Genomic DNA, 27431 nt, shown 5'->3' with positions numbered 1-27431 from the left:
GTAATTTAGAAGAGTAGGTTAAGGATGCCTTGGAGTCCAGTGGCAGCTCATGCGTGGTAATATGATATCTTTTGCACACATGTTTGGTGAGGTAATCACTTGCTGGAGAAGAATGCCTCACTTGTACCGTTATGTGACGTAATTTATTGTAGGTTTAATTAGTTCTTAGTACCGTGACATATACCAGCTGCAGGTTTGTAGTTTTTATGCCAAAGTATGGTAATAATAAGCCTATAAAAACAGAGTTTTTGTATGGCTTCTTTAATTTTCTAACTTGTGGCTGAGAATTTGTAAATCTTGGAGTATTTTAATCAGCTTATCACAATCGTTCCTCGATTAAAGAGAGTATTTATCAATCTCTAGTTCCAGATTCAGGTAAACGACTCCATTCTCAAAGTCATCTCTCCATTGTGTTACGCAGACCTATCCCAGCATTGCATATTTGTGTCATCCTTAATATTCTAAAAAAACACATTTAAATTTATTATATTAAAAAAAAAAAAAGCACTCTTCCTTCTAAACATACCAACACAGTATCAACAAACGTATATACAATACATATGTATGTACATTAATGGTCTCATATACTCTCTTTATTGCAAAAATATACTTATGTAAACTAGGTGTGCGTTAATAATCCATTAAGCTGATTATCATCATCATCCCACACTCTCTCTTCACATGGAAATTGTTGCCTTTGCATGTCCTTGGAGAGTTTGTTGAACTAAAATGAGGTCAGTCGAAACTATGTAGCAGCATTTAAAACCGAAATTGGAAAATGCGTTTGGAAATGTGTAGATTTTGGTTAGAAAAATATGTTTTTAGCGCGCAAAAATGACGTGGTTTCACGTATGTATATTTAAGAGAGTTTTAGCAATGCTGAAGATATACCGAATGTATTTTGGTATTTTGAAAATGAAACTCGTAAATTAGGAAAAATTTCATATATACTTTATAAAAAAATGTTGTAATTCGAGAATAAATTTTTACAAAGAAGTACCCGAAAATATTAAAACTGTAAATTGTTATATAATTCAATGGTGAGAATGAATTCACCAACTCATTTGTAATTTTTATTATTAACATTTTGAGAAAGGTATAATCGAACATAGGAAAGAAAAAATGCAATATTTTGGTGACAATAGAAACCTTATTAAGTATTGTGAAAGCCTAAAAAAGACAAAATTCGGGGAAAAAGCTCCTTATCAACGGTTTAAATTTTTTAAGGTTACACATATTTTAAGAATACACAATAATATTTTTGAAGGAAAAATTAAATATTTTATCTTTTATTTTACATAAAAAAAAAATCTCTATTAATTTCAAATAAGGTCAACATTGCTCGATGAAAAATTATCTGAAAGTGAAATGCAGCAAATCTTTCCAAAATGTTCCTAATACCATTAGGGGTTTCATTTTTATAGCTTCGCAATATCTCTACATGCATATTTGCAATTAAATCAGCGCTTTTCATTCAGCACCGCTTTTACAGCTTATAATTTATATGGTGTGACTTTTCAAACACACAATACATATAGCATAAGCCCAACAATTTTTCAAATATTCATACTTTGTTGTTGTGATGTGCATATTTTATGACTGCAATAAACCGTTTGTGCATCTACACACACATCCGCATAGCCATTCAAATTTTATAACTTGATTACTTTGATTAACTGCAATCGTTATATTTTTGGACGCTTTAATGAAAAAACGAACAAACACACATACAAACATACGCAAACTAATTAAACGGCGAATGAAAGTGCTGTTAATTTAATAATGATTATTCATGTACATATGTGTAATTTCATTTCGAAATCTGTATGTACATTTAAGATGTGTGTTTTATAACGTAATAAATTATCAATTGCAGAGAGAGAAGGAAATGTTTAAACACTAATGAACAATAATGAAAATGCATGTACGGGGAAACTGTGGGTATAATAACGAATAACACTGATAATAGAACCCTCTCCCTTTGCTTTCATATCAATACCGAAGTGTGACTGATTTTCTTAATTATTGCGTTGAAAATTTTCTTAGTTTCATCGCAAGTATTAAGTGAAAGTATTGTTAACAACTTAACACACATATTTATATTCAAAAAGCTCATTCATGTAACAAGCATTTGCAATGAGCCTCATTAAATTTCATTTTTGGCTATATTACAACAAAGCTTTGCCAGCAGACAGCGTGTCTGCGAGCGCATTTCACCTACAACAACCCACCCACGTTTTGCCAAACCTGTTTGTTTGTGCGATTTTCAGTGCAAAAGTATTATATGCATGTATAATTTATAAATAATTTCCACACTTACATACATCTGTATGTACATACATATATTAATATGTCTACGTAAGCTGTCGTCATAGTTGAGTAAATTTTCTTTAGTCTTACATAAATATAATATGTCTGTATGTGGATTAGTAAATTTTATTGAGTTTGAAAAGTGGGTGTTAAAGAAGGGAAGATTTTCTTTTAAGTATATAATTTATTTACAAACCGTTTATTTGCATTATGCAGGAAATTTATTATTTAAAAAGTACATTGTAACAAAAAAAATCCGGAAATTGTAAATAAAACGCATAATTCATTAATACGGGGTGAATACGGTGTTTGAACGATAGTATTGGTTGCGTTTTTGGCTTTAAAGTCGATGCAATGGTGCATTATCATCTTATGAATGAATTGTTCTTCCATAATTCCGGCCGTTTTCGACGGAAGTTCTCACGCATACGACTCGATGCGGCCAAATAGAACTCCCTAAGGAAGAAATTTAGGATGCACCAAACCACGAATATCGAAAAAAACCATAAACAACACCTTGATTTTTGAGCGGCTCTCCGCTATTCCGATGATTGTTACATGTCAAACTCATAAACCCATGTCTCATCGGCTGTTAAAATGCTTTCCATAAATCTGGAATCGAATTCAATCATTCCAAAGAGATGTGTTGACTGTACGGAACGAGTCGAGCAAGAACGCGGTACAGTTAAGAAAACACTGTTAAGATGTTTCCACCTCGTCTGCTTCCACACGTCTTATACAACTGGTATCCGGTAAGTTTCTGAATCTTACCAGCTTATTTCCATTCTATCAACAGCTATGCCTTTCTAGATCTTCAACTTTGAGACTCCTTTGTGTCCTGCCACCGCTACTAGTCTTATAACAAAGTAACGAGGTTAGCTGTTCCTTAAATAATATTGAACGAACAATTAGTGAGATTTATGAAGGAGACTTCACTCCGGAGCCGTAAATCAATAAGTCTAAAATTGCAGTTAATAGAGTTCTTGACAGTATGCTCCTCCATCAACTTTCCTTCCAAGCTTTGACCCATCCATTAAGAATCTTAAAGGTCTCATTTAGCGGCATGTATGGACTTACGTCCATCTCCCTCAAATGAATGTGGACAAAAAAATACGCATACTTTGGTTTGGCAACTCCATTATCCGAAATATGAAGTCAAGACATGGGAAGAAGATGTCCGAATGTTCAAACTCATTTTCATTTACCAACCTCGATTCTCTGAGTCAAATAGCAAGTTTAGTGGCCATAGAACTGCCGGCTATATCTAGGGGCGCAATATGCAAAATGGCATTGAGTGCCATGGTTGAAGAGGACCTTAGTGCACCCCACTTGCTGATGAGCATCGAACATTGAATTCTCTCGAGCAAGAATGGTTATTATTGTAGCGGCAGAAAACATTACAGAAATAATTTCGAGGTATGCCACCGAGTTGACAGTCGTTGGTCGGATAAAAATACGGGTCCGTTCCTTTTACTTAGACCCGACTGTCGTGGGAACGGAAGCCGATACCTTATATTTAAGACAATTTAATTTCTAAATGTAAAAGTTATAAATTATATTAATTTTATCAATAAAGAAACTTATTTCCGCAAAGAGGTGAGTACGAACTGAATTTATAAATATTTTATCCAACTTATTAAGAGTAATTTGTTGCTAACATATTCTACACGTTTTCAAGTGTACGCCGCTAATAAACACACATATTGTTGATAAAATTATTTAAAAAAGATGCTAGATAAAATGAACATAAGAGAACTACATATGTATATGTACATACTATACATTCCTTATGCATACATATACATACTTGTATATTAATTACACATACTGCATGACAATTAACACAGATTTTTAAGCAGAGAAAATTGCACAAACTACACTGTGCTAAAATTACTGAAATTATGCCGGTTTTGCAATGTGACTTTGCTGTTGTACAAATAAACATATAATAAAGAATTATGATTTTTAAAACCAGTTGCTTATAATAACTGTAAATAAAACAAGTAACTAAACTTATTTCTCTTGTTTTTTATTTTTTTATTTTCTAGAATGGAAGTTCAGACGGTGAATAATCACCTAAACAATTCCCTCATATCACCGCCAGCCTTGTCACAATCACAGCAAGCGCAACTGAATAACAGTATCATCACACTTAGTCGCAGTAACAGTCCGGCCAGTTCGAATTCAGAGATTGAAAAAGAGTTGCAAGATTTGGATTTAAATAGTTCGCTGAATAGTGGCAGTGTCAGTTTGGGTGCCGATCTCAATTGTAAATCGAATGGTTCGTTAAGCGGTGCCTCCACTACCAGCTCGACAACGGGACTTACAACGTCCGTGACCACCGCGGCCGCTGCAGCAGGTATAAAAACAACTTCTTCTACCGAAGCCTTAATCAATGGCAATGGTGCTGACGCTACAAATACAACAATTAACACCTTAGCAGTATCGCAGGTGAAGAAGCGTATTTCAAGCAGCCGTACACCAACACGCAAAGCGAGACGAATAAAATTCTATCGCAATGGCGATCGTTTCTATCCGGGTATAACCATTCCAGTCTCAAATGAACGTTATAGGTAAGTGAAAGCAGCTTTTAAGGTTTGATTGTAAACTTTTTAATGTAATTCATTAAACATTACAGATCATTCGAGAGCCTTTTTGAAGACTTAACACGTTTATTAGAGGATAACGTAAAAATTCCAGGGGCTGTGCGCACCATTTATACCATGTGTGGCAAAAAGGTCAGTCTATTTTACAATTTAAACTATTTACATATTAATTTTATATATCCTTAGATCTCTACTTTGGACGAACTCGAAGATGGTCAAAGTTACATTTGTTCCTGTAATAATGAGAATTTCAAGAAAATCGAATACAACACCTCCTCACAACCGTTGGCCAACTTGACACTCTCCAACAAGACAAACAATCGTTTGTCCAAAGCTTATCGTCCATCTTCACCGCTTAAGAATGGTACGACTACTTACAACAGCGGCGGTGGCGGCGTAGCTGGGGGTGGCGTAACCGGTAATGGCGCAAATACCACAGCTGGTGCCACTAATGGCAGTCCAGTGCTGAAATTAAGCGAACGCGACCGTGTGGTACATCCCCGTATTGTGACACTGATAAGAAACGGCACCAAGCCACGAACTGTAAGTGAAGCTATTTATATATTTTTTAGAAATTAATCGTTATACCCTGAACAAGGTAAATTGGAGGTTGGAGACGCTTTAATGTCGTACTGAGTAATTTAGTCATGTTCGTCTGACTGTCTGTCTGCATATTCACGAACTAGTCCCTCAGTTTTAGAAATATCGTTCTGAAATTGTGCAATTGTGAAGCTATTTATTTGGAAATTGCTTTTAAACCGCAAACAGGGTATATTAATTTTGCTGCCACGAGCTTTGTAACACCCAGAAATAAAATTTGGAGATTCTATAATGACTGGGTCAATTTAGCCAAGTTCGTCTGATTGTCTGTCTGTATATACAAGACCTTAATCCCTCAATTTAGATATTTTAGAGTTATCGTTCTGAATTTGTGCAATTGTCCTTTTCTCCCCAAGAGGCTGCCTAATTGTTGGAATCGCCGATATCGGACCATCCTGGTATCATCCAGCTGCGTTACAAAATCGATCAAAATCAAATTCTTGTATTAAAAACTTTTTATTTGACAAGATATCTTTAGGCATGAATTATTATATAAAGATCCAATCAAATTATTCGAATCGGACCACTATAGCATATAGCTGTCATACAAACTAATAGTTCAAAATAAAGATAAATATATTTTTATATTGAGAGAGCTTCCATGCAACCAAAGTCAACGGGTTTTCTTGTTTTTTTTTTTCATAAAATTTTTATTTACTACATTACACCATTTTCATCATGTTTGTTTATAGATTATGCGCCTACTGTTAAACAAACGCAACAGTCCGAGCTTTGATCATGTATTAACCGCCATCACGCAAGTGGTACGCCTTGATACAGGTTATGTACGCAAAGTGTTTACGCTCTCTGGTAGTCCGGTTATACAGTTGGCCGATTTCTTCGGTCCCGATGACATTTTCTTTGCCTATGGCACAGAACGTGTTAATAATCCAGATGACTTCAAACTGGAACCTGACGAACACAAAGCCATACAGGCCATACGAAAGTCACTACGTACAGCAGGTACGACATATAAGGGTCCGAAACCGAAAATGCCAGTAAAGAGTAAAAATCTGAATAGCGCAAAACATCAGCAAAATCATCAACAAGAACCATGTGATCAAATTGTTGACGAAGATTTGGCCGCGTTAAATGAAAGCGGTATCGATGCAAGCGAACTGCCTGGTGTAATACGTGAACATTACGCATTGGGTCAGATTATAGGTGATGGCAATTTCGCTGTTGTCTTAAAGATCAAAGATCGGCAGAGCGGTTTGCCATACGCGTTGAAAATAATCGATAAAAGTAAATGTAAAGGCAAGGAGCATTACATCGATGCTGAAGTGCGTGTAATGAAGAAATTACAACATCCACACATTATTTCTTTAATCATGGATGTTGATCAACAAGCGAATATGTACTTGGTGTTGGAGTATGTGAGCGGTGAGTTAAGAAGTAAAATGTTTTCTTTTAATAGAAAATTTATTAATACATATTTATTTTATATTTCTACTGTAGGTGGTGATCTTTTTGATGCTATAACACGTGTAACACGCTTCTCTGAGAATCAGTCACGTGTCATGATTAAGCATTTGGCCTCCGCAATGGCCTATTTACATTCCATGAGCATTGTGCATCGTGACATCAAGCCCGAGAATCTATTGGTAAGCTCTTAGTGCATACAAATAGCTTGAATAATTGTATTTATTTGTTCGTTTAAACAACACAGGTTGAGCTGGATGCCAATGGCTATGTAACTGAACTGAAATTGGCTGATTTTGGTTTGGCCTGTGAGGTGACCGAACCATTGTTTGCTGTTTGCGGCACGCCAACTTATGTTGCACCAGAAATCCTAATGGAAACAGGTTACGGTCTGAAGGTAAATATCAAACACTCTTTTTCAATATATTTATGTAATTTTTTTATTATTATTTCAATACAAACATTATCTTTATTATCTTTGCTTTGCAGATCGATGTGTGGGCTGCTGGTATAATACTTTACATCTTGCTTTGTGGCTTTCCACCATTCGTTTCGCCCGATAATCAACAAGAACCGCTATTCGATGCCATTATATCCGGTGTATATGAATTCCCCGAACCTTACTGGTCAGACATAGGTGATGGTGTACGCGATCTCATTGCTAACATGCTGCAATCCGATCCCGAAGTACGTTTCACCAGCGAGGATATATTGGATCACTACTGGACACTGGGTGAATGTAATGATTATAGCAGTTGAATTTACTGCCTAAATGCGTTGGAATAGCGGGTGGGAAAACGTTGCAAACAACAAAAACAACAAAGTTATGATCACATTTTAGGTCTATAGCTAGTTGAGGAAGCTGCTTGTTTGTCGATGTAAACATATATAAATATATACATACATATAGGTTTAGTTTCGGGGGACGTAGTTTTAGTATTATGTATTTAATTGCTTATTAAAAATTATAATTAACGAAACTTTATTTATATGCGAGGAAAAATTAAAAATGCGACAATGCAAAGATGATACAATGTTAACAACTAAAAGAAGTAACGAAAAGAGCAAAACAAACGAAATTATTGAGAGTTTTATAGGCGTTAAAAATTATTGTGGCAAATCTTTTAGATACGCCACACAGTAATTAACAGCGACTTAACTAAATACATTAATTATACATACAAACACACACATAAAACACGAACTTACATACATATGTACACATATGCGCATATATGTATGCCTAAGTATTTTATTAAACTAATTTTTGCATAATTTATGAGCAAACTTAAAGCACATTTACGAGGTAGCAAAATTGTTTACGTGCGAGAAATAATTAAAAAGGTGCCCTAATATTATATAAAAATCCCCGTCGCCTGCGCATAAGAAAGTCAGTGGAAATATCACTGTATATGCAAAATTGTACGAATTCAAAGAGAAACAAAGCGAAATGCTGACGAAAAAAAACACCAACTTATTCGTGTATATTTTTTATATAAATATTTTGTACGTAAATTTTAATTGGTTTTTATTGTAAGAGACATCAACATTTACTATCTGTCCCAGGCTGATATTTTTACACAGCTCTATCTATTTTATCCACTTTGTGTATTATTTTTTACCTACATATATTAAAATGTTTACTGTTAGTGCTACTGCGATAAGAGTTAGTTGTATTATATTTTTATGTCTTTTCTGTTGTTATATATTTTAATTTTCCTTTTAAATGCAAAAAAATATGTCCCTTAAAATGCTATTTAACTACTGATTAGAGTTTTGTATGCATATATACTTATTAAATAGGAATTATGAAATAATAATTTAAAAGATAAGATTGTATTATTTTATACCATAAATTTTAAAGTTTTTGTTTTTCACAACTTCGCAGCTACAGCACTGCTGCTTTGAAGGTTTGGTTAACGATTTTTTGTGAATTATACCGAAGTGTATAAATTAGTGATTTATTGAAAAAAATAAAATTAAAAAAAAATATACATTTTTAAACATATAAATATTTATCAGCTGTTTACATAACCTTCCATTCGTTTTTAATTGTTCATCAGTATATGTGCATTGTATGTTACCTATTCCATGCCGTAATTTAAAATAAAAGGTTTCATTCCTTTTTTTTAAACTAACCGCACTTAACAAATATCTTTGTAAAGTTGTAAAAGTTCAGTTATCGACCTTTAAGAATTATCGGCATAACTTCTTGGTTAGTGGTAAAAGAAGGTTGAGACGTCAAGCTAAACATTAATCGATGCTGTTAACATTAATCAGTATAGTTTAAAATTTTGAACCGTTATTTTAATACCGTGTAACTACTTTTATAATCTACTTTTTATCCGAAATATTTGTATATCCACAAAATTCAATCGAAACAATTAATGTTAAGTAACAGATAATAAAAATCATTGGTCACAATTAACATTTTTAGTAGTGTCACACAAAAAGTACATTTTCCTTATATCATCATACATATATGAGTGCATATTGTACATGGCTACTTCATACAATTAAGTAGTGCACACATTTCTTTTAATTAGCATTTCAAAAACAAAAAAAGAAACAACACAGTAGCGAAAAATAAAATATAAATAGCAACTAAAACTAAAAAACATAATACATATTTATAAACGTTTATTGTATTTTGAAAAATGAAATTTTACATATACATACATACACATAGAATGTATACAGCGCTACGTAAGAATAAAAAATTTAACGAAGCAAAGTTATTAGAAAGTGCTAAAAAACTATTTAAATCAAAAATAAAGGAATAAACAAAAATAAAAAAATCGTGTTTTTTTTACATACAAACTAACTGTAGGTCAGGGTATATAATTTTTGAAATCCAAATGATTTCGTAGTAGGATAAAATCCATTGGAAAAAAGGTAAAACAACAGAAATTAATGGAAAATAATAATCCGATCTGAGGTCGGCAAGAGGAAATTAGTGCTGACTGTTAAAAACAACTTAAAACTCACCAAAATCTGCGTTTAAGACAATTTTTACTTTATCAGCAAATTCTAACATTTTTTTTTAATAAGTTCAAAATCCTTTTGGGCAGAAATCTCGAATACCTCAACCAAATTACATACCCAAGGTATAATGAGAATTGTGAAAAATCCCCTAAAAAGGGCGGAATCCGAAAAATGCAACATTGTATCTTCTTTCTTAAACAGCTGATTAATTTAGTAATTGGATGTAAATTTTGTTTTGATCCAGCAAATAAGAATTTTTGTAGTTTTATAATTAAAATTAACTGGAAGGTACATTAAATGGTGCAAAAATCGATACCATACTATTTTCTATAATCACAAAAGCGTTTCGCTAAAATTCTTTTTTTTTAACTTCGCTATGGCAGAACAGGAAGCTGTTAATAATAGTGTAAGCGAAAAAATGGAATAATTTCAATTATAAAGCAATTCACATTAAAAATAATAATTTTTAGGATACAGAAACAGAAAGCACTGAGGATGAAATTGAGCCTAAGTTTAAATACCAACGCATTGCCAATGACCTGAGAAAAGTTTTAAACTCCGACGTTGTCACCTGTAGTGCGGTGCACCCAAAGGTTTGACCAATAAGATAAATTGTAATCATATCAACTAATGGTTACGACAACTTTTCTTATAGTTTTTGATATTTGGTACTTTTTTGGGGCGTGTCTATATATTTGATCATCAAGGCAATTCGGTAACATCACATCTTTCGGATGGTCCGAATGATTTTTCACATACTGTTGCAGTCAATCATATTGATGTAGATGCAAAAGCAGAATATGTAGCTACCTGCTCGGATGACGGAAAGGTTGTGTAAAACATTTTTCAATTTGTTTTACAAATATTTTTACAATATTACGTACACACATATTGTAGGTTAATATTACTGGTTTATTTAGCGACGAAAACAATCAAAATCTAAACCTTGGGAAATCGATAAAAGCTGTGGCTCTCGATCCAGATCCCAAGGCAGTACCTGGTAAAAGATTTGTCGTTGGTAAGAAGAACTTATACAGCAAATAGCTAGCGAGTATAAAGTGTCAAATACTTTTATGACTTGCTCTAGGTGACGATAAGCTCACGTTATATGAAAGAAATTTTTTGAAAAAATTAAAAACAACCGTGTTATCCAGCGCCGAAGGTTATGTATTATCTATTTGCTGGAATGATTCCTTTGTCGCTTGGGCAAGCTATCTAGGTGTGCGTGTCTATGATCTGAATGAAAAATGCTCACTTGGTCTCATGAAATGGGAAGAGCCTGTCAAGTATAATATTTAAATCTTACTTTGCGTGATTAATTTACCTTTTATCATTAATTTTAGCGCACGTTTAGAGAATTTTCGTTGCAATTTTCGTTGGTCGAACGCTACTACATTGCTGATTGGTTGGGTCGATACAATACGAATTTGTGTTATACGTAAACGAAATTCAATAGAAGTGGCTTCCAGAGACTTACCCGGCTGTATAGTTGATCCAAGTAAGAAACTTATATTGCATAATTATATGAAAAATAATTTATTTTAATTATTTCAGTATCAACATTTCAAACCTCATTTTATATATCTGGCCTAGCACCACTCACCTCCAATCAATTGGTTGTGCTGGGCTGTCCAAAAGAGAAAGATGCAGAACGAAAGTCGTTACGGCCCGTATTATGTGTTATGGAATATAAATTAAATAGTAGTGAAGAAATTTGCACCGATAGTCTCTCATTGCGTGGGTGAGCATTTAAATTAGAATTCTCACTCTAAATAAAAAATAATAATATGAAAATTATTATTAATTCCAGCTATCAAGAATATATCGTCAATGATTATAGTTTAGGCTGTATTATAGAAGAAAACCGCTACTTCATTGTTGCACCAAAGGATATAGTCGTTGCCAGTTTATACGAAACGGATGATAGAGTTAAATGGCTAGTTGATCATCGGTAAGTTTTATCTCAAATACCTAGCAGTATTACAACAAAGGATAGTATACCTACACATCCAATTGATATACAATATTTCAATGTTATTAAACCCTTAATAATAATATAGATCATATATATTTGATCAGTGTGGTGAGCTCCGTCTCATGTAAACAAACTTACTTTTTAGTACATATATCAATCTAAAGTTTTGCACACGTTCTATTCTCCCCAAGAAGTTGCTCATTTGTTGAAATCGGCGATATCCCTACAAACTGATCGATCAAAATCAAGTTCTTGTATGAAAAACATGTTTATTCTTTTTCTTGTTATATTTTATACAAAACACCAGTTTACTCGGTTAAGCTTATTCTATTTTTTATTTGTATTTATTTTTCTTTCTTTATTAAGTATTCACTAGATACACGAATTTTCTAAATACTACCTACTGCGCGTTTTATGCTCATATCCGCTTGCATATATACATAAATAAGATGTGCAAAATATTATTCGCTGCTATTGTATGCTGCATTTTGTGCTTACGAGTTTATTTGACATATGTATCACAGCATTTATCAGCCGATTTCGTCCAATCATAAAAATATGGCTTTAAAGATGTACTCTGTTCATTGTCTTTTTCTTCCTCTTTGTCACCTCTAACACAAATGCTACCATTATCAATTTGCTGCATTTCTTCTTCATTAAGTTTGTGTAATACAATGTGATAGCGTCGACATTTACGTGGTTTATATTGGGTATCGAAACGTGGGTCATGTCGTCGATACACATCTCGAAACGGTGCCACCCACAAACCCATCGAAATATCCTCATTTGTGTAGGCGGAAAGGTATTGTGCATTTGCTGAAATATGTTCACAGATTTTTCGTGAAATTACATAACCGCCACCCAAGGCATATGTTATATAATGTGTTGATAAATGGTAATTTAAATCACGCCACTTCCCCTTTGTCTTTACATTGGCTCTGCCAAGGAAGTACCCCCAATATAGTGCTGGCGGCGGTTGTCCTTCGTATTCTTGCGTTTTACGCACCAATTTACGATCATACGATATCAGTTCATTAAGCAAAATGTCCAACTTCACGTATGTATCGTCGTCTGTTTTAAGTAGATAACTATATTCGTAGTGATGTGTTAGCGCTTCTATAGAATGCAACATCTTTTCCGTTAAATTTTCAAAGTTATCCTTTAAGCGCGGCAAAAGCAACATATCACCATAAAGTTTCTGTTCACGATCCAATTCTGCGCGTAAACCAGCCGGCATATCCGCCGTGCCAATAGCAAAGAAATGTTTCACTTTAATAATTCTGCGCGTTGATTCAGGATTATTCAGATTGTTATCGTACCAATGCAGATACGCGGCCAAACGATTCGATTGATCGGACACGGTCTCCATTTGTAAATGACCACTCTCGTCATATTTGGGCATGTAAACTAAATTTTCCGGGTAGTAAGTCATATCCAATGGCTGTCCGAGTCGCAACCAAGTTTGACGCATTGTTAGTCGACGATTAACATTTTTCGGCGCTGTTATAACTAATATCATAAGGAAAATATCCGGATGTGGGTCAATTTGGCTAACACCGCTTTTATGTATCAAGCATTTTTCAGCGTTATTCAACATATTACTCAAAAAGCAGCCGAAGAAAAAAGCTGCCATTGCGGTAAAGAGTGTTATTAAATTATTCATACGCCTCATTTTGTGTGTATGAACAGTGCTGGAAGTCTTGAATTCACGCTCTGTCTGGCGTGTTTGAAGCGAACGTGCAGTTGGACGAATAATTTTGAAGCTTTTAGTGCAACTGTAGTTAGTAAAAGTCAATTAAACTATACTCGACCTGTGCCCGGGTGCTTGGTTCTCGAATTCATGTGTTAGTGTGTGTGTGTGCTGTAGTAATTTTTTCACTCAACCTTACATGTTGCCTACAAATTGCATTTATTGAAATTATTCAACTGAAAAATATAAAACTTTAATCCATAAAAAAAGTTTATATTATATATTACTACATACCGATACAGAAAAATATTAAATATGTGTTTACAATACGCGCTGCGCCAAAATCTGCTCGCTACCGATTTTTCCATTTGTTTTATTGACAAAAGTAAATATAGTGTTGCCATATCGATGGTTTTTATGTATTTATGTACAAAATTTTACTTCCGCTGTAGATTTCTGTAAAAGGCGCAACATTGCTAAAGGAAATGGAAACAACGCATATCAATAACAATAATATATTTACTATTTCAATGTTTTCTCTTACATTATAGAAAATTCGAGGAAGCTATGGAAGTGATATCTACACATGGCGGCAGTTGGTCGTTGCTATCAGTGGCCAAGTATATACACATGCAGATTTTCTTTTAATTTCAATTGTTCATTTTAAAAACATTTTTTAATGAACCCAATAGGTTATATATAAATCATTTATTGACGTTGAATCAGTTCGACGATGCTGCAAAGTTGTGTTTGCGTGTATTGGGCAATAAAAAATCGTTATGGGAAGAGGAAGTATTTAAATTTTTTGAACGTCATCAGTTACGTTCGGTTAGCGCTTATCTACCTACCTCCGATGACTGTAAACTTGATCCGCATATTTACGAGTTGGTATTATATGAATATTTGAAGCATGATGCCAAGGGATTTTTGAATCTTATTAAAGAATGGCCATCAAACTTATACGATTGCGCGGCAGTCATTAACGCAATACACGACAATTTCCGTAAGCAAAATGCAAATGAATTGTTGGAAGCATTGGCCATACTCTATTTGCATCAGCGCGACTACGAGAGTGCATTGCGAATGTATTTGAAGTAAGTTGACAATTGAAGGTTTTTACACCATAAAAAATTAATTATACATTACTTTTAATTGCAGGCTACAAAATGAAGATGTTTTTGAAATGATACGTCGTTATGATCTTTATGATGCAATACACAAAATGATTATACCACTTATACAGCTGAATCGGGAGCGTGCCTTTAAAGTTTTATTCGAAAAGAATAAAATTTCACCGGAAATTGTTGTGCAGCAATTGGAGCAAAATCAAGAGTATTTGTATTGGGTGAGATTGTGTGTTACATTTCAGAAAAAAAAAAAAAAGAAAAAAAAAAAAAATTACTACATTCAAATTATTTCTCTAGTATTTGGATGCTTTAGACAAGGTGGATAAAAGCGGTAAATACCATTGGAAATTGGTAAATCTCTATGCAAAATACGAGCCGGAAAAATTATTACCATTTCTAAAACGTTCCAATCACTATCCAATGCAAGAAGCTTTGGATGTTTGCAAACGCGAATTATTCTATCCTGAGATGGTATACTTGTTGGGTCAAATGGGCAATACTATAGAGGCCTTAAACATAATTATTGAAAAGGTAATTAATCGGACATACATACGTCTTACAAGTTATATACAATGGTTAGCATAACGCTTGCAGATCCAAGATATTGAAATGGCTATTGAGTTTTGTAAAGAGCACAATGATTCGGATTTATGGAATATATTGATAGATGAGTCAGTTAAAGAGCCTAGCATTGTACTGAAGCTTTTGAGTGGCATAGTTGGTATGTACATTTAATGTAAAAATTTACACATGAATAATCGTTAATAATTTTTGTTAGACTACGTCGATCCGGTTGCTGTTGTTGAGAAAATCAAACTTGGTCAAAATATTCCCGGCTTGCGCGACGCCGTCGTTAAACTTTTATGGGACTATCGTTTGCAGGTATGTGTACCAAGTTACTACCCTAACTAATTTTTGCATATGACTAAAACAGTTTCTTTTTTTAGGTTAAAATTCGCAAGAGTGCACAAAAAATGCAATGGGAGTTTTATTATGAGCGTCATGCCAGAGTCGTGAAAAGACAAAATCGTGGACGTTACATTCCCTCGTCAGAGCGTTGTTTGAAATGTAATCGTCCTCTTATTAGCATGAATGAGCATATTCCACCCATTAATGATGTTGTCGCATTCCTATGTGGTCATGTGTACCATACAAATTGTGTGCCTGGTGGCCCTGACAATGAGCACTGCGAACTTTGTAATCCTAGTGACTTTAACAAAGAAGAGGGCTTTGCACTGCTTTTAGAGTAGAACACTTTCACAAAAAAAAATTTTCAAAGCCATTGTGTTGATAATTAAGCGAAAACACCAATAGAGCTGAATTTATTTAAAAAGACTACGACTATGATAAATAATTAACAAATAATACTATTTTTTAACGCAATAACCGAAAGAGAACCTTCCTACCTACTGTATTTAAGCCAAAAAGTGTAAATTTTGCACATTGTATTATATTCTTTCTGCAACTGACCTATACATCTTTATTTTTGTCAACAACACTGCAATGGAGCATACATATTGTATATATACGCAATTTTTCGTTATTATTCCTACGAATTATTTTTTTAAATAAAGCTTTTTATATGCAATTTTTTACTATTTATTGTTCAAACTATATTTTAGTCATATTGGGTTTTTTGTAGCAGCAGAAAACATTTCCAAAGTAGTTAGGAGAAATGCTGCCGATTTGAGAGTCCATAGTCAGATAAACACCCAATTACGTGGACCCATCTCTTTGTGACAGCATTTTAGACACTTACACCCATCATATACTCAATTGGTGAATTTTCTAACCTACCATGGCTTCAATTAAATAACACAAGTAAATTTTACTGTAAATAAAAGCCTATATTATTATCATAATAATAATAGAATTTTAGAGAAAATTATTTTCCAATTTTTTTTCCCACAAATCCGCTAAAACTTATTTAAGCTTCAGACTCGGACTTCAGCTTGGCAATGTAGGCAGCCTTGTGTTCAGCAACCTTAACCTTACGCTGTTCATTTGTGAGTTTCTTAGCATTCCACCGTTTCTTGACAACACCGCTCTTCTGGTCCTTCTTCTTGTGGGTAGGGTCAGAGCGAATAGCTTGGTGGGCTTTTTTGTAGATAGTTTCAAGCTGTAAAATAAAAATTATATTATTTTAACGTCGCTCAACATAAGCACAAAAACTAAAATTATGTATAATATGTAAACAATGTACGACCATAACAGGAAATGTATCATATTGAGATGACAGACTTCGAACATAGGTCCCTAACATTTAATGTGGTCCACTTTTGGCACAGCCAGCGTCGTGGGTAACAAGACACAGCGGTAATTTTGAAAATGGACGTACATGTTACTCTACAACCGTATAAAGCACACCGATACTCACATCGTCAGCACGGATTCCCAATTTGATGTAACGGCTGAATTGGCGTTTGAAGCTCTCTTCATCGTTTTCTTCAAGAGTGCGCATGTAATCGGCAACATGTTGACCGAAAATGTGTGCACGATGTACATCAGCGTTGAAGTTCTTAGCCTCAGCATTGTAGCCGGGGAAACGCTTCACGGAGTGAGGGATGTTCAAACCACCATCGACAGCACCCTTCATGGCACCGAACACACGAGCACCAGTGGTTGTACGTGCAAGACCAACATCCAAGTAGCAACGGAAAGCGCCTGGACCATCATCGACAGGTTCAACATTGTATTCCTCACCTGTTACCTCAGTGCAACCACCATAAAGGGTATCCAGACCCAATTTGTTGAGAATGCGACGAGCAACCAACAAACCAGTACAGTAAGCTGCAGCATAGTTGGTCAAACCGACCTGTAACATAAAACAAAAGTGTTAATGAAATCTCTCATATCAACAATTGCACATAACCTCATTTTCGCCGTTTTCAATTAAACGGAGAATAAAAAACATGCTTTCAATTGCTTACCTTAACGCCATAGTTGGGCAACTCGTGGGAGTATGCAGCGCACACAACACGATCTCCTTCAATTCTGGCATAGGCGATTTGTACGGTGATATCCTTGTTGGACAGACGTACAATCAAACGGTATTTGGGTGTGTTGTACTTATTCTTGTCTTGGAAGATCAAACGTTTTCTGGCATAGTAATCAGTTTTACCCTCGCGACGCCTGCGGAATTTGACTTGGTACCGCTTGAAGTACTGCTTATTCTTGACTACTTTAACGAAACCCTGCAAATTTATAAAGCGTCTGATTAACCATACATTCATATACGGTTCATGGTAAGATTCTCAATCAATGATTTTCAAAAACATCTCCACAATTTTTTACAAAATTTCACTTAATTTTAGTTCACTGATATATCACGGCAGTATCTTTTGCAGAATTTTTATTTATTAACTCACCATTTTTAGAAAATTGAATATTTAATTTACACCGACGTGATATACGCGATGTCTTCACACGTAGGTGAAAGAAAAAAGAAGGGAGGAAAGAAAAACGAAAGAGATGACAATATAACTAATTATTTTGACAGACGGAAGCAAAAAAGAAATACTAAACTCATCCAACTTCATTGCATTTCGGCAGGGTTATAATTATATTGAAACCGGTAATAAATAAATGCCTTTAATTTTTTATGAACATCGTTTGTTAAAAAAATAAGCTCTTTATTAATTTATAAAAACATAATTTATGCAATTGTTTAATTATGTATTCAATTCTAAAACTTTTGGATTTAAAATTTTAGTTAACAAAATTGGTCTACTTTGCTAACAGCTGTTTCAACGAGTCTCGAACACATAGTCAACAAACATTTTACAAATGTCAATTCGAAGTACATGTAAAGTTGTCAAATTGTGTATGTGGAAAGTTTTAAAATCCAATTGTGTACCGATAAATTATAATGAAAAAATATTAAATAAAAGTAGATGTATCAAGAAAAAGTTAACCTAGAAGAAATAAGAATTAAATAATTGTGCGTAGGCTATTGAGTGAGCGTTACCGGCAAATCTGAAGTGATGGGCAATGATACCAGCCGTCTAAAGGGATTAGTGATTGATAAGAGTTCTGTGGAAGCAAACGACTTTTGGACACTATACAATGCGGAATCACCAACAACATCAAATGAAGATGGACGACAACTGCTTTCCATATTTCAAGGTGAAGCCGTAGTAAATGGACAATTATGGGTAATACAGGTGCCATTGGAACGAGCTATAAAGGTAAAACAACAATAATAAAAATGTAAACTTTATAATCATTAAACTGCATTTCCAATTAGAATTTGAAGATATATCGACATCCATATATATTAAAATATGTTACTACTTGGGAACAAGGGGGCCAAAAGCACTTAGCTACAGAGAGAGTACGCCCCTTAACTATGGTATTATCCACACAAAGCAATTTACAAGTTTGCCTTGGATTACGGACAATTCTCTGTAGTTTGATTTTCTTGGTGGAGAAGGTGAGCTGATTTTTGTGCTTATTGGAATTTCATTTACAAAGCGATAACGTTATCACTATGAAAACAACACAAAAATTCGAATACAAATTTCTTGCCAAGCTATTCTGTTTATTGTTTTCAACTTAATTACTAGAAATATATAATATAGATCGTAGCTTTCTACGTGTTTTTTATTCAAAAATTTATTTTTAAAAATTCCATAGGCTTTGGGACGCCACCTCAACATATGCATCTCATCAATTTATGTCACTGACGATGGTAGCTGGCGGTTAGCTGGCTTTGAATATGTATGGAAGCATAAAGAGATTACAAAATCATTATTAGATTTAGTGAAAACATATCGCTATGCTGCTGCAGTAGATGCCAATGAATATAAAGACAATAGCAGCGATGCTATTGAACAGTTTGCCTTTGCAACACTATGTGAAGAAGTATTGAATAAATGCAGCAAGAAGGAGTCCACTGAGACACCACATGCGCAAGAGTTTCGTAATTATTGCGCCACCCACCTAAAACACAGTAATGTTCAACTGCGGCCGCAACTCTCGGCAGTGCTATTGCATCCATATTTCAATCACGAATTCGTGCTTATACATTCCTTCCTATTCGAACTGCCTTTAAAGGGTATCCAAGAGAAACAGGATTTTTTCACTGGACTTATCGATCGCTTACGCTATTTCAATGAAGAAGTTGTGGGCGCTCAACTAGCTGCAGATCTACTCTCACGTATGGTTCTACTTGATCCCACAGCACAGTTGTGCGTTACACCGTATGTGTTGAAAACGAAAGTTGACCACTCGGCGGCATTGTTTTCCAATCACACATACCAACGTCACATCATGCCACATATAAAGAAAATGTTTCGACTCCGCGATGCGCAAATACGTTTAATATTACTCGAGTATTTTATGGAATTTGTACGTTTACTTTCAAAAGATGAACTGCTTGAATGCATACTACCTTATTTGTTAGAAGGTATGAATGACACGAACGATGTGTTAGTTGCGAAAACATTACGTTGTATGGCTGATTTAGTACCCATACTTGGTGCGACCACGGTAATTGGGGGGAATCGTACACGCATCTTCTCCGATGGTCGTCCACAAGCAGCCGTTTCCGATGCCACAACACATTGGGTGGAACCTCGTTCGATTACGCCTGTGCTGGGTAACAACATAGACTACATGGTATCGGATAGTCCATTGCCGGATCACGTGGATTTAAGTAGCAGTTTTACTTCACTGCCGCAGGTCGAATTGAGTGAGCACTTAGATATGCCAGCGCGCTTAAGTCCAGATGGTGGTGAAGATAATAAAAGTGTTGTTATTGCCGACGGTGCAATCGGTTTGCTATCTCAACCACAAACAGATAATCTGGCTAATACTAACGAAATGATACAGGAGCTAGAAATTCTAGTAAATGCTGATCCAGCGGGTTTAATTAATCAAAGTGTTAATGAAATTATAAATAATAACATGGATATATGTCTTAACGAACCAACCACGAACACAGCTTATTTTGAAAAATCAGCAATTAATGGCTTTCACAACCGAAACGTTGATGAAAATAGCGATGAGGGCGAAATTGAAGAGTGGTCCGATTGGGAAACCGATGAACTTCAAAAGTTGAACACAACCACAGAGGCTGACTCCTCGCCTTCTGCGAATGCAATGCCATTACCTTCGCAAACACTTTCGACCACACTGCCTTTGAATATTGTTGAAGATGCAGCGTTGCAAGAGAAATCCAAAGTTGCCAGCGAAATCACAAGGGATAATAAATTAGAGGTAACGGACATATCAAACTTAAATTATTACAACAACTTTTATATATTTATTTAATACAGCCAAGTAGCAAAGAAGCGCGAAAACTGAAAATCAACGACGATCTCAACGCCTTTGACATCATTGTGCAAAAGACAGCGTTAACCACAAATGAGGAGAGCGCTGAGTTCGACTTCTTTAAAGACATGGAACCCGTTATTGAGCCAAGAAGCAGAAAAACAAGGGACACAGGAATTTCAACCGCAAATTCAATTACGAATACAACGAACTTGCCAAATAAAAATGAAAATGAAGTTATAGTGATCGATAGTAGTCGCTTCGCTGCAGCGGCAATCAATGCAGATGACACAGCTGCCACTGGTGATGGCTGGGGTATGGACGATGATGATGTGGCGGATGTGTGGACGGAATAGTATGAATATATTGCAGTGTAGTAAATGTAAACGTTAAGTCACTGCCGTATGTCGGCAGTTTACAACAAAGTTATAAATTTCAACACAACTTGTTAAAATTGTTCATATGTTACTTTTGTATTTAGATCAAATATTAATGCGTCTGTATAAAAAAGTGCACCGATATAATTTGTCAGTTTAACATAATTCGTTTTGGTGGTATTGCCACAAACCGATTTTATTGAAATTTGTAATATTTGAAATTTTACGGGAAAGATAAAGATATATGTACATCCACCCATAAAACAACGTTGTAGATACCTCCATTTTAGCGCAGTAAAGTGATTCAAAACAAAAAAATTATGAATTTGAATAATATTAATATTATATATATTAATAATATTAACAGTGACAGTAAATTGGTATTTTACCCTGACATAAAAAAATGTGTTTTATCTCAACCGGAAATCGTATCAGAAAAAATTTATATTCTAATTTAATTTCAATTTAAGTGCTCATATATCAGGGTTGCAAATAATGCATTAAAAATAATTTAATTAATTGATTTTTGCTCTCATTATGTCAACTTAAAATTCATATTTAAATTTTTAATACCAAATACCGGATTGAAAAAACGCAAATTTGGTATGTAATAATAAGAACAAAAAACATATTTAATAAATTTTTTCTTTTATTATGTCATGTCAAAAATCTTACTTAAAAATATTTTTTAACTCTTAATCCCAAAAACCGAATTGAAAAAGCAAATGTAATACCAAATACCATATTTAAAAACAAAAACATTTTCTTTCATTATGTGATCTCAAAGATCTTACTTAAAAATATTTTTTTAACTTTTAATCCCAAGTACCGAATTGAAAAAAGCTAATGTAATACCGAATACCGTATTGAAAAATTACAAAAATTTAATCCTAAATACAGGATTGTAAGAAATGTTAATCCTAAAAAAACGGGTTTATTTAATATTAATTTTTTTATCCCAAAATTTTGGATTGAGCTACAAAAATAAAATTTGATCCAAGCATATAATAAAAAACAATGCTTTAGAATTGGCATTTTTTCGCTTTGCGCACTTCGTGTTCTCTACCATACATATTATTTTATCAATCTTTAATTCTGATTTTGGTATTAAAAATCAAATGTTAATCCATTTCTAAATAAAAAAAAATGTATCTATTTATATGTACCTCGAACGTGCATAAATTTGAGAATATACTCCGAATTAAGTTTAATCGGCTTCCAAAACTTATTTTTCTTTTCATAGTCGATGAGGAAAATTTCATTTTTTTTTTTTTTGGTTTTTGGATTTGCAATTAGTTTAAGCAGAATAATATTCCCCACCGCTAGACATCTTTTTCTTTTAAATCGCCGCAAATTGATTTAAATTAACTTTTGTAAATGTATACCATATTTAAGATGTTTAGTAAAACACTTCTTAATTTTCTTTTTTCTCTCAAATAGTTTAGTATATTTCATAAATGTGATAAYTTTAAATAATTTGTAATTGTTTGTATGTTTTAGTTTTCTAAAAATTTTACATGTTGCGCATTTATTTATTTTCATTATACATACATATGTATGTACTTGTGTGATCTTTGCTATAATCGATTTCCAAAAATTTTATGAAGACTTTTTAGACATTAGCTAAACGCTTTATACATATGTTGCACTACGGTTTTTATTTTTTATTTTACCACTTTTTATTTTTGTAATTAATTTTATGTAAGTTTTCGGTTCTCATGTTAAAAATTTGTTTTTTTTTTTTTATTTTATTTTTTTATGTCATTTATGCGCTACTACAAAATTAATGCAGTGTATTGACACGAAAAATATTGTCATGCGCCTACGACGTTATTAAATAGCAGCATTCAATGCGCATAGATTTTTACGTGATCGAATTATGCGTTTGGTACACTGCCTGCTAAAAAAATTTACATATACACATACATATTTGTAATTTTTTTCTTTTCAATTTAAGTCGTTTAAATTGTCTATGTTTATATATGCACGTGTATGCATATAATAATTTAATACTTTATAATAAAACTGCTTATATTGCCGCGCATGCGCACAGTGTGACCAAATGCTCAAAAACAATGCATCTGTAAGGAGTGAGTTGCCAGCAACAGTCTCAATCAATGATTTTTTGTTTTTAAATTACTAATGATTTTTTGCTAGTTGCAAATTTTATGCGATATCATAACGTCCATTTGGTTGTGTATACGTGTGTAGCGGCGCATGTGCTTACGTGGGCATTTTTCCTAAATCTAAATCAGCAGCAAATTGTCAGGTGCCCGTGTATAATAAATACGAGTTGATTTTTCCGTGGAATGTAAATGTTTTCATGCAAAACTTTTAATTTATTAAACAATGTCAGTATCTATGTATGAAATTTATCAGATTTCTTTCTTTTTCGCGCAATAAATTTTATAAATATTTATTTTGTATATGCGAATTTTCTTATTTGGAATTTTCTCTAATAAATTTGAACTCATCAATATAATTAATATTTCAAAAACCTTAATCATTGCAGTTCATTGGCTAGCAGCTGAAATGAAAAATAGTAAACGACATGCGATTTACAGTTATTAAGTACCAACTTGCTTTCTTGACGGTTTCGTGAACATTTAACAGCCGTGTATGAAAAATATTTCGAATTTGGTGCTCTATAATTTTTTTTTTAAATTTTATTTCTATAATTTTTTTTAAATATTAATAAAACAATTTTCTATTCTATTACGTACTTTTTTTTATAGAAATTTAAATTTTGTTTAATTGAAATTTACAGCAAATAAGATCAATTATGAAAGTTATGAAAATGATTATGAAACAAGAAAAGACGTTAACTACAGCTGTATCAAGGCTCTAATAACCTTCACAAATAGAATTAATTTGATTTTGTTCTGTCAGTTTGTATGACAACTGTATGTTACGGTGTTCCGATTTGAACAATATATTCCGAGATTGTAACGTTACAGTAGACAGTGATTCATGTTAATTTTCGAGAAGAAATCTTCACAAATAAAAAAGTTTTCCATAAAAGGACTTGATTTGCACGGATCGTTCGTATGGCAATGTTGGGAAATTGTAACGTTGCCTTCGACAATAATTCATTCCAAATTTCATGAAGAAATATTCCCAAATAAAAAAGTTTTCTATAGAAGGACTTAATGTCCACGGATCAGTTTGTATGGCAACCGTATGCTACAGTGGTTCGTTCTGAACAATATGTTCGGTAATTGTAATGTTAGCGTGGACAACAATTCATGTCAATTTTCGTGAAGAAATCTTTTCAAATAAAAAAGTTTTCTATACAAAGACTTGATTTGCCCAGATCTGTTTGTATGACAGATATTGTAGAGACAGACATGGTTAAATTGGTAAACCATATATATTTTATCTAAATATAAGCTGTTCAGGGTATAACAATATTATTGGCTAAAAATATTTTAAAAAAGCAAAAAATAAAAAATAAAACTTTTTTCTATTATTATTTACATGTTCAGAATTAAAAATAATTTGATTTACTTCAAATTTTCTTTTTCGAAATTTCACATCATTTAAAAATCGTCGACAAATTGTAAAACATTTCTCTGTATTATTTTTATTTCATTTGATTATAATTATTAAAAAAATTAAATTATTAAAAAAAATGAATTGAAATGTCTGCTTCAAATTCAAATTTTTTAATAAGAAAATAATTGAATAATCAAAAAACAAACTTAAATTACTTTATGAATGATGCAGGAAATCAAAATATTGATTTGAAATTGAACTAGCTTGTAAATAATGACTAACGTTGTAAATACGCCAAAAGTAGCGTGTTTTATTTAAAACTGGAAACCTCTAATGCTAAAAACTTACTTGAATATTGTTAAAATACGCACTTTTTACTAGACTTTAATTTGAAGCAACTTTATTTTTTCTTTGTTGTTGTTGCTGTCGCGCTTTAGAATAACGCTTATCGGCAGAAATATACTTGTATGCCTGAGATGGGAGGAAACTTCTCAGATTGGTATAAAACAGAATTTTCTTACAGTTTTTTTCGAAATCGCACTATGAAGTTCGTATTTTATATACATATATTATATATCGTTCTAACACACACACAAAGATATTCGAGCACGAACCAAAACTCTGCGCTGTTCTATACTACTAAAATTATTTTGACAACTGCTAAATTATAACCTGAAGTCCTGAAAAGTTCATATTTTTTCAAAGTGCTAAAAAAATTTCTTTTTGAAAGTTCTGAAAAGTTTATATTTTTTGAAAGTTCTAAAAAATTCATATTTTTTCAAGGTTCTGAAAAATTCATACATCTGTTATTTGTAGCCCTTACTCTTCAGTGGAAGTTACAGAAAATGTTGTTGTTCGCAACAGCTTCAACTAATTTAAAAATCCACTATTTAAGCAAATTGCTTTCAGTGCCAAATGTTAAAGTGCTAAAACGCCATTATGATTTAACAGAAAATGTTAAGCAAATAATGATGTCGCATGAGCCAAAGAAAAAAATATTAAATAAGACATTGCATTTTTTTTTTTGTAATAATATTTTAAATTTTTATTTTAAAAATTAGCTTAAATCCTCTTTTCAAAAGATTTAATTTTTTTTTTTGTTGTTTTCTTTTGTATTTACTTTTCATTTGATGATTTTTGTTCTTCAAAGTTTTTTTTGTTATCATATTCTTTTAACTTCACCTCTTTTTTACCATTTTTTCAATTTTTTTCTTGTTGCTTGTGTTTTTGTAAACATTTTCATCTTTTATAAAGTATCATATATATATGTATAGTTGGGGGAGTTTTTCCATTTTTCTTTAATTGCAAAATGTATGTTTTATGTTCAATGAATGAATACAAAATGGAAAAACTAAAAAAAGTAGACCTAGAGAAATTAGGCAATCGTAGTTGGGCGGCATATAATGCGCCCAAATAAAGTTTGTGTGAAGGGATAGTAGTAGGGGAGGGCAAGGAAGGGAAGTGTAGCAACTTTTGTTTATGGGTAGCTCATTCAATTGTTGTATGTTTATATATATACTAGGTATAATTGTGTAAGGAGGTATGAAAGCGGTGACAGCACATTAGTTTCCGAGACTCATTTCTTGGACTACTGTGTGTTATTTTCAACGTTTGCGATCGCGCAGCTGCTGCAGAAACCGTAGAGGCATTTGTTGGCAGCAGTGGCTGGTGCAGTTGCTTCCTCTCATGTTCCTTTTTTTAACGTTTTGCTACAATTATAACTATTTGTGTTTGAAATAACTGCCGGAAAATGCTAAAAAAAAAAAGTTGTGTATTAAATGCGAATTTTAAACTAAAGTAGCATTTTTCGCTGCAAATCAATATTTGTTGTAGTAATTTGCTATGTTGAATTGCGTTTTTGTTCTGTTTTGTTTACTGACGTTCTAACGCAATTTAAGTATTCTCAAATCATAATTCTTGCATTTTTGAATTTTCTGTAAATTGTTTTATGTACTATTTTTATACGATGTATGATTGTATGTTGTATAATTGATATTGTTCGCTTTCTTTTCTCGTTTCGTAACTCATGAACAGTAAAAAAGTGAACATAGCAAATTCAAAAAAAAAAGGAACAACATATGGAAAAAAAAGTTGACAGGTATTTTGCAAACGTATGCAGTACTTCTTGTTCTTGTTCTAGTTGGGTTGGTAGTTTGATAAATTTTTCGCTGTTGTTGTTAGCTGTTAAAAGAGGTGGTACTGATGTTTTTGTTGCTGTTGTTGGCTGATGTAGCTTAGAAGTTATTCATATGTTTTCTTATAACAAAAATTTCTTTTATACATTGGCTGCACAACATACAGCGATCAATTCAACTCCTTGTCTTCTAAGTACTTGTATTCAAAAGTGAATCCCTCCTTTTTGCGTTGACTCCATTTCTCGTAATCAAAATAGATGTACGTACCCTATAGTAATTGGTAAAACTTTAAATTAGCGTTTTCAAATAAATAAAAATCAAAAATTCAAACACGAAATATTGTTGCAAATTATAATGCCATATCAAACTTGACTTGGACTGGTCCATTTAAACTACGCGCGTCAACCGAAATGATAAAAAAAAATTAAATTAAATT

General features: G+C 33.1%; 6 protein-coding genes across 16 annotated transcripts in view; 3 read left to right on the top strand and 3 right to left on the bottom strand.

Moving 5' to 3' along the window:
• Nucleotides 1-8950, top strand: part of LOC108972826 (serine/threonine-protein kinase GL21140) — a 64386-nt gene extending 55436 nt beyond the window's left edge. For 4 of the 6 annotated variants that reach the window (XM_018939652.1, XM_018939651.1, XM_018939654.1 and 1 more), the window contains 7 exons: nt 4359-4883; nt 4949-5048; nt 5103-5459; nt 6209-6899; nt 6975-7120; nt 7186-7335; nt 7428-7697. In XM_018939652.1, coding sequence (XP_018795197.1) covers nt 4359-4883; nt 4949-5048; nt 5103-5459; nt 6209-6899; nt 6975-7120; nt 7186-7335; nt 7428-7697 — 2239 coding nt within the window. Of the gene's footprint in view, nt 1-4358; nt 4884-4948; nt 5049-5102; nt 5460-6208; nt 6900-6974; nt 7121-7185; nt 7336-7427 lie in introns of all 6 variants that reach the window. The other 2 variants (XM_018939657.1, XM_018939653.1) reach the window with 2 other exon arrangements.
• A 1206-nt stretch (nt 8951-10156) lies between these two features.
• Nucleotides 10157-16444, top strand: LOC108972822 (vacuolar protein sorting-associated protein 41 homolog). Its single transcript, XM_018939647.1, has 15 exons — nt 10157-10329; nt 10394-10516; nt 10579-10752; nt 10821-10941; nt 11011-11209; nt 11267-11421; nt 11478-11664; nt 11734-11874; nt 14140-14208; nt 14281-14682; nt 14747-14933; nt 15013-15246; nt 15310-15436; nt 15494-15597; nt 15663-16444. Exons 1-15 carry the CDS (start codon nt 10300-10302, stop codon nt 15963-15965), a joined length of 2556 nt encoding a protein of 851 aa, XP_018795192.1. The 5' UTR covers nt 10157-10299; the 3' UTR covers nt 15966-16444.
• LOC108972823 (beta-1,3-galactosyltransferase 6) lies at nt 12206-14072 on the bottom strand. 2 transcript variants are annotated; one of them, XM_018939648.1, is made up of 2 exons: nt 13883-14072; nt 12206-13824 (listed from the first exon to the last, which is right to left on the bottom strand). In XM_018939648.1, the coding sequence occupies exon 2, from the start codon at nt 13568-13570 to the stop codon at nt 12401-12403; it is 1170 nt and encodes a 389-aa protein (XP_018795193.1). In that variant the 5' UTR covers nt 13571-13824; nt 13883-14072; the 3' UTR covers nt 12206-12400. The 2 variants fall into 2 exon arrangements, with proteins under 2 accessions (XP_018795193.1, XP_018795194.1); XM_018939649.1 differs by having other exon boundaries at nt 12206-13794.
• Nucleotides 16445-16541: 97 nt separating the features above from the next.
• On the bottom strand, nt 16542-18194 carry LOC108972824 (60S ribosomal protein L5). The gene is made up of 4 exons (XM_018939650.1): nt 18084-18194; nt 17646-17909; nt 17093-17530; nt 16542-16834 (listed from the first exon to the last, which is right to left on the bottom strand). The coding sequence occupies exons 1-4, from the start codon at nt 18084-18086 to the stop codon at nt 16643-16645; spliced, it is 897 nt and encodes a 298-aa protein (XP_018795195.1). The 5' UTR covers nt 18087-18194; the 3' UTR covers nt 16542-16642.
• Nucleotides 18195-18528: 334 nt separating this feature from the next.
• Nucleotides 18529-21796, top strand: LOC108972806 (protein-associating with the carboxyl-terminal domain of ezrin). The gene is made up of 4 exons (XM_018939631.1): nt 18529-18902; nt 18962-19147; nt 19351-20934; nt 20994-21796. Exons 1-4 carry the CDS (start codon nt 18699-18701, stop codon nt 21342-21344), a joined length of 2325 nt encoding a protein of 774 aa, XP_018795176.1. The 5' UTR covers nt 18529-18698; the 3' UTR covers nt 21345-21796.
• A 5329-nt stretch (nt 21797-27125) lies between these two features.
• The window catches only part of LOC108972830 (CCR4-NOT transcription complex subunit 3), a 9766-nt gene continuing 9460 nt past the window's right edge, over nt 27126-27431 (bottom strand). For 4 of the 5 annotated variants that reach the window (XM_018939666.1, XM_018939663.1, XM_018939664.1 and 1 more), the window contains one exon: nt 27165-27263. In XM_018939666.1, coding sequence (XP_018795211.1) covers nt 27165-27263 — 99 coding nt within the window. Of the gene's footprint in view, nt 27264-27431 lie in introns of all 5 variants that reach the window. The other variant, XM_018939662.1, reaches the window with a different exon arrangement.

The sequence above is a fragment of the Bactrocera latifrons genome, unplaced genomic scaffold (assembly GCF_001853355.1).
Source record: "Bactrocera latifrons isolate USDA-ARS-PBARC rearing strain unplaced genomic scaffold, ASM185335v1 scaffold_43, whole genome shotgun sequence".
Lineage (NCBI taxonomy): Eukaryota > Metazoa > Arthropoda > Insecta > Diptera > Tephritidae > Bactrocera > Bactrocera latifrons.
The sequence above is the reverse complement of the archived record's forward strand: the minus strand, read 5'-3'. Positions and strand labels throughout refer to the sequence as shown.

What these genes read in the sequence shown, in the direction of transcription:
- LOC108972806 (XM_018939631.1), top strand. Translation starts at nt 18,699, where the DNA reads ATGGGCAATGATACCAGCCGTCTAAAGGGATTAGTGATTGATAAGAGT. An exon ending in CATTGGAACGAGCTATAAAG is followed by an intron (nt 18,903 to 18,961) that starts GTAAAACAACAA and finishes ATTTCCAATTAG; the next exon opens with AATTTGAAGATATATCGACA. An exon ending in CAAGGGATAATAAATTAGAG is followed by an intron (nt 20,935 to 20,993) that starts GTAACGGACATA and finishes TATTTAATACAG; the next exon opens with CCAAGTAGCAAAGAAGCGCG.
- LOC108972823 (XM_018939648.1), bottom strand. Translation starts at nt 13,570, where the DNA reads ATGAGGCGTATGAATAATTTAATAACACTCTTTACCGCAATGGCAGCT.
- LOC108972824 (XM_018939650.1), bottom strand. An exon ending in TGCCCAACTATGGCGTTAAG is followed by an intron (nt 17,531 to 17,645) that starts GTAAGCAATTGA and finishes TTTATGTTACAG; the next exon opens with GTCGGTTTGACCAACTATGC. An exon ending in TGGGAATCCGTGCTGACGAT is followed by an intron (nt 16,835 to 17,092) that starts GTGAGTATCGGT and finishes TTTATTTTACAG; the next exon opens with CTTGAAACTATCTACAAAAA.
- LOC108972822 (XM_018939647.1), top strand. Translation starts at nt 10,300, where the DNA reads ATGGCAGAACAGGAAGCTGTTAATAATAGT. An exon ending in AGGAAGCTGTTAATAATAGT is followed by an intron (nt 10,330 to 10,393) that starts GTAAGCGAAAAA and finishes AATAATTTTTAG; the next exon opens with GATACAGAAACAGAAAGCAC. An exon ending in CGGCTGTATAGTTGATCCAA is followed by an intron (nt 11,422 to 11,477) that starts GTAAGAAACTTA and finishes TAATTATTTCAG; the next exon opens with TATCAACATTTCAAACCTCA.